The sequence below is a fragment of the Frankliniella occidentalis genome, unplaced genomic scaffold, assembly GCF_000697945.3.
Source record: "Frankliniella occidentalis isolate FOCC.00 unplaced genomic scaffold, Focc_3.1 Scaffold5928, whole genome shotgun sequence".
Classification (NCBI taxonomy): Eukaryota; Metazoa; Arthropoda; class Insecta; order Thysanoptera; family Thripidae; genus Frankliniella; species Frankliniella occidentalis.
This window is the reverse complement of record NW_026272963.1, coordinates 1-5,432: the sequence shown is the minus strand read 5'-3', so window position 1 is coordinate 5,432 and position 5,432 is coordinate 1. Positions and strand designations below refer to the sequence as shown.

The 5,432-nt window shown below is 57.3% G+C and overlaps 1 protein-coding gene across 1 annotated transcript; it reads left to right on the top strand.

Moving 5' to 3' along the window:
- Positions 1–2,485: 2,485 nt before the first annotated feature.
- LOC113218371 (cAMP-dependent protein kinase type I regulatory subunit) lies at positions 2,486–5,364 on the top strand (the record flags this gene model as incomplete). The annotated part of the gene is given in 6 exon segments (XM_052277156.1): positions 2,486–2,641; positions 3,050–3,250; positions 3,353–3,572; positions 3,659–3,862; positions 4,040–4,127; positions 4,238–5,364. Coding segments are annotated over 6 exon segments (954 nt in total), but the record flags the coding sequence as incomplete, so codon positions are not given.
- Positions 5,365–5,432: the final 68 nt, after the last annotated feature.

The following is a 5,432-nucleotide window of genomic DNA, read 5'->3' as shown; positions in this document are numbered from 1 at the left end:
CACGGCGCAAAACGCACGCGCGTGTGGGTACGTTTGGTTATCGATCTCTGCTCTCTCTCTATCTGTCTCTCTCTCTCTCCCCCTCTTCTCTCTCTACCCCCACCCTCTCTCTCTCTCTCTCTCTCTCTCTCTCTCTCTCTCTCCCTCTCTTGGCCCAGATCGTGAACCAACTCAATTTCTCCACCGCCTCCCGGGGGGACGTGTCCGCCGTCTTTACGTCCGCGCCTCGAGGCTATGGGGATCCTGTGGATCCCCCCTCCGCGCGCCCGCGCCCGCCGTCAGTGGCCTCGGGGGAGCGTCAATCTCTGGCGCGTTGTCTTCCGTCCAGCAACCACCTCTCTCCCCCCTCAGCCACGGCGAATCAAAGGACGCCGCTCGCATCCCTTTCCTTTTCTTTCGGTGTACTCTGGAGAATCCGACACTTTGGTCGGACAGGCCTGTCCTCGGCGGACCGCCGCCCTGCTGGGACAGCGTCGGACAAGGGCTTGCTGGCGGCGCCGGTAAATCTTCATCAAGGCGCTAGAGAGAGAGAGCCGTAGAGCGGGGAGAGGTGAGATGGAGGCGCAAAAGAGGAAGAGGAGGAGGGGAGAAAGGAGAAGGTTTTACGTGTGTGAGAGAGAAAGAGCAAAATGCGCAGATGGGCTGCTAGACCATCCCTCTGTGAATGGGACGGGAGGGACACCCCGGGACGCGCCCGGCCTGTTAGTCCTGATCAAAGACCTTGTGGAAGGAGCGCAGGAGCTGGTCGGTCGTCGTGATTGGGGTGGATTCCTTGGTCCTGCCGCTATTGGGCTGCGGCCCTGCGGGGCTGAACAGGAGGCCGCCCGCCCAGTGCCGCGGGCTTCAGGACCGGCCGTCGCCGGGCCCCGGGCGGGGCCGATCGTATCGTGCTGCCAGAAGCCATACGGAGCTGCGGCCCGGCCCCAACCACCACTGGCCGACATTCTAAGGCCCTTAGTGGGTTCCACCCGCCCGGTCCCTGGGCTCCCCCCGTCCTTTCTCTGTGCCCCTACTTTATATTTTTTTTCATCTTTCGATTCCGATTTGATGTCCTTCGTTGTTGGTTTTTTTCATTATTCGGCGGTTGTCGCTTTGGTGCGTCGGGCTGTAGGCCCGAGCCCAGCCCGAGACCATTATTCATTTGGGGCCGCTTGATTGATGGGAATTGACGGGGTGGACGGACGGGACGTTGGAAACCGGCCGCGCCACCCCCGCCACGCCACGCCACGCCACGCCATGCCACGCCATGCCACGCCACGTCCCGCCTCGGCGACACGACGCGCACCGCGTATAGCTGTCAGTCCTCTCCGAGCGGAGAGTTATTGTGACGCTCTTGGAGAGCGATTCGTACTGGTAACGTCGCGCGTCGCGCTACGTTGCGTTATTTCTTTTATTTCCGCCCTCCCTTCTGCTCCACTCACCTCCGACGAGCGTTCATCCCCCTTCCTCTCCGGAAGAGCACACACAGAGCACACGTAGCAGCGCAGACGCTGCGGGGGGGCCCAGAGCTGAGCCCGCCCGGTCCCAGCCCAATATGTGCACCTGTCACAACGGGGCGGCCTCAGCCGGGGCGTCAGCCGGGGCGTCAGCAAGCCGTCACAGCAGCACCACGTCTCCCAACCGGCTGCGTCCCGGACATTGACAGCGCGCGGGCGTGATCGTGGAGGAAGACCCCTCTGCCTCCGCTTCCCTCCTCCGCCGGAGCCAGCGGCGGTGGCAGCGGCCTTTCGTCCCGCGAAAAACAGCATAACGGCTGTGACGTTACGGCTACGGTTAACCGAACCCTTCTGTTTCTCGGCCCTCGCCCCCCTCGCAGACCGCGGCAGGCCTCTGGCCGGGCGGACGAGCGGGCGGTTTTATGGGACGAATAGGGGAAAGGGTGGCCTTCGTGGTGCGCGCGGTGGAGGCTGCTGCGGACGGCTATGGCCTGGCAGCGGAACTCATGTCCCAGAGGGGAATTTTCCATTACGATTTTGGAGCCACGCCTCGCTCACCCCCCTCGCCTCTTCGTCCCTTGCGTCGTGTCGGCGCGTGGTGGTCTCGCCCGTGTGGAGTTAGTGGTGGTGGTGGTGGTGGTGGTGGTGGACGGTAATGCCGCATCCATTTCTGCAATCTGGATCTCCTCGATGAGGCTGGCGCTGACGCGAGCAGAGGACGCGCAGAGTTGTGCGGCCGTTAGAGGGGTCTCCCGTTGCGCCCCATTACTTCACCCTCCTCGGGAAGGAGCCCCCCGCCCCCGCGCAGCCCCGCCTCTCCATCAGAGCCCCCCTAGGCCCATCGGCATCGGCAGGCATCGCATCGCCGCCAGCAGGTGTATCGTATGACGGTACTGCGTGGTATGGGGAGGTTTGGGATTCACAGGGGCGGTGGTGGTGGGGGGGTAGTGGCCCCATTTGAGACAGTCCGCCGCGTGGAGAGCCTACGCCGCAAAAGGGATGCCACCATATGCTGTTTTACTAACGTTTTTTTTTCTTGTTTGCTTCAGGAGCAGGCTCACGATGCCAAGCAGGCGGCCGCCTCGCCCGAGGACACGGAGGACCTCTCGCCGCTGCCGGCCCAGGCGGCGCAGCCGGCCCGGCGCAGAGGAGGCATATCAGCCGAGCCGGTCTCGGAGGAGGACGCCACCAGCTACGTCAAGAAGGTGAGCAGCGCCGCCCTTCCCCGGGCACGATCCCCCAAAAAAGGACTTTGTCAAGCTCCCGACCGACCGCGGGGTCGTTCCTGTGGCGAGCCTCAGGATGTGTTTTTGCTCTGGCCCGAGCCGAGGGCCCGAGATCAGCCCTCCTCGAACCTAATTTGAATATAAAACGACTCGGTGGCGCCCTCTGTCGCGGACCCACCCTGTGTCGTCCGGGCGACCCGAACAGCGCAGAGCAGCCCTGTCATGTTCAAGTCAACTTTTAATTATTTTTTTCCGTCCGCCTCACGGAATCCATCAATGTTTAATGCCGCCCGGAGCGACGCTGAGGCTGCTCTGCATCGTCGCCCCTCTCGTTGTGTAGTCAGTCAGCCGAACCCAAACGTACTGACGGGCCCCGTTTATCGACAGGTGGTGCCCAAGGACTACAAGACCATGGCCGCCCTGAGCAAGGCCATCGCCAAGAACGTGCTCTTCTCGCACTTGGACGAGAACGAGCGCTCCGACATTTTCGACGCCATGTTCCCCGTCAACTTCCTGCCGGGCGAGGGCATCATCCAGCAGCACGACGAGGGTGACAACTTCTACGTCATCGACCAGGGGGAGGTCGAGGTAAGCGCCTTAGCCAGCGCGGCGGCGCCTGTGGCTGTGTGGGTGTGTCAGAGAGGTAGAGAGACGGCGCTCTCATGATGTGCTGCTGTCCGTCCCGCTCAGGTGTACGTCAACAACGAGATGGTGACAACGATCGGCGAGGGTGGCAGCTTCGGTGAGCTGGCGCTCATCTACGGCACGCCCCGCGCCGCCACCGTCCGCGCCAAGACGGACACCAAGTTGTGGGGCATCGACCGGGACTCGTACCGCCGCATCCTCATGGGCTCCACCATCCGGAAGCGCAAGATGTACGAAGAGTTCCTGTCCCGGGTCTCCATCCTCGGTGAGTGCTCAGTCAGTGCTCGACACGGACGTGTCTGCCGCTCCCGGCTCCACGCGTCCTAACTGTCTCTGTTCTTCCTCCCGCAGAGAGCCTGGACAAGTGGGAGCGCCTGACGGTGGCGGACGCGCTAGAGCCCGTCTCGTTCTCCGACAAGGAGACCATCGTCCGGCAGGGCGAGCCCGGCGACGACTTCTACATCATCGTGGAGGGCACGGCCATGGTGCTACAGTACCGCGCCGAGGGCGAGGACCCCGTCGAGGTGGGCCGCCTCGGCCAGTCAGACTACTTCGGTGAGTGTGAGTGCGCGACCGAGCGGGAGCGCCCGCAGCGTGGGCCAGCCCGGCGTGCACGTGCGCACTGCGGGCTGGCCCACCCGGCCGCCCCGCGGGCGCTATGGGCTCGCAGCCGGGCTCGCAGCCCGAGCAGGCTCGCGACGCGACGATGACACATTCCAACCTTTGTTGCAGGTGAAATCGCGCTGCTGCTGGACCGGCCGCGCGCCGCCACCGTCACTGCCAAGGGACCTTTAAAATGCGTTAAACTCGACCGCGCCAGGTGAGGACGGAGGGCGTTGTTGCTGGCGATACGTAGATGTTGTGTACCATTTGTTGTGGGGTGGGCCGTTAGAAAAAAGCTAGATGCTGATTTCTGTTCTGTGATTCCAGGTTCGAGCGCGTTTTGGGACCGTGCGCCGATATTTTGAAGAGGAATATCACCCAGTACAACAGTTTTGTGTCATTGTCTGTGTAGTGTGTTATCGACAAATGCATGAGACGGTCTGTACTTTAAAAAAGACACAATTAATCCATGTCTCCCCCACCCCCTTCCCCCCCTCTGAGATACCTGATAAGTGGCCCTCTTGATGTCGGTGAAAGCTGTAAAAGAACCAAAATTATCATTGGTCAGCTGCTTTTAAGATTGAGACTTTGTCAAAGATGCCCACATAGTGCCACACACTGAAGGACTATCCTAATGACTGACAGTCATTCACTGTTAAACAATTTTAATCTCTTTTAATGTGACACTTGGTAAAACATGGCTGTTTGTTTTACTATGCTGAAATTTGTAACAGCGTATTAACCATCAATATTTTGAGATTTGCTGTATTATTTTTTTTGAAATGTCTTTCCTAAGGAAACAAGCAGAGAGACATTTTGGACTAAAGATCACTAGGCACTTGTTTCTGATGAAAGAAATGACTCATGGTTGTCAGTAGCAATATAAGTGTGACCAAACAGAAACATTGGCAACCAGCCCTTCTATCGTAGCCACCTATTTGGCAAATTCAAGACTGCTTGTAACATGTAAACAGTCATTGCTTCCTAAAGAACACTGGCGATGTGCTTTAGTGACTAACTGTTATAGTCTAAACTAGAGATTGTGTTATGATTGCATTCAGTAGTTATCATTGTGTTTGAATTGATTATTGAGATGCTGTTGACTGAGCGCATAAATTGATCTGATCTTCGAGTGTGTGTTTTCAAGGTTTTAAATTAGTTATGTTTAGAAGCCGGCCAATGTATATGTTTTAGCAAGCTATTTCTTTGTTATTATCTTTTGAATCCTGACTGAAATAAGCCAATATATGTATGAGCCACAATTCAAAATATGTGTTTTTGTAGATTTCTAGCCATACCTCTATTCCATACTCTTCCATGATACATGTAATTTTGGAGAATCATGAGTGTGAAGGAGAATGTTGCTTAACTGCAAGCCATATTTCATCATGTCTACAGTGCATGTGTTATTGTTATGGTTGTATTAATGTTTGAATAAAGGTCGAACAAAAATATTACTATTTTTTTTTTTTCATCTAATTTCACCATCTGTAACATTGTGGAATAAAATTGGTAAAAATAA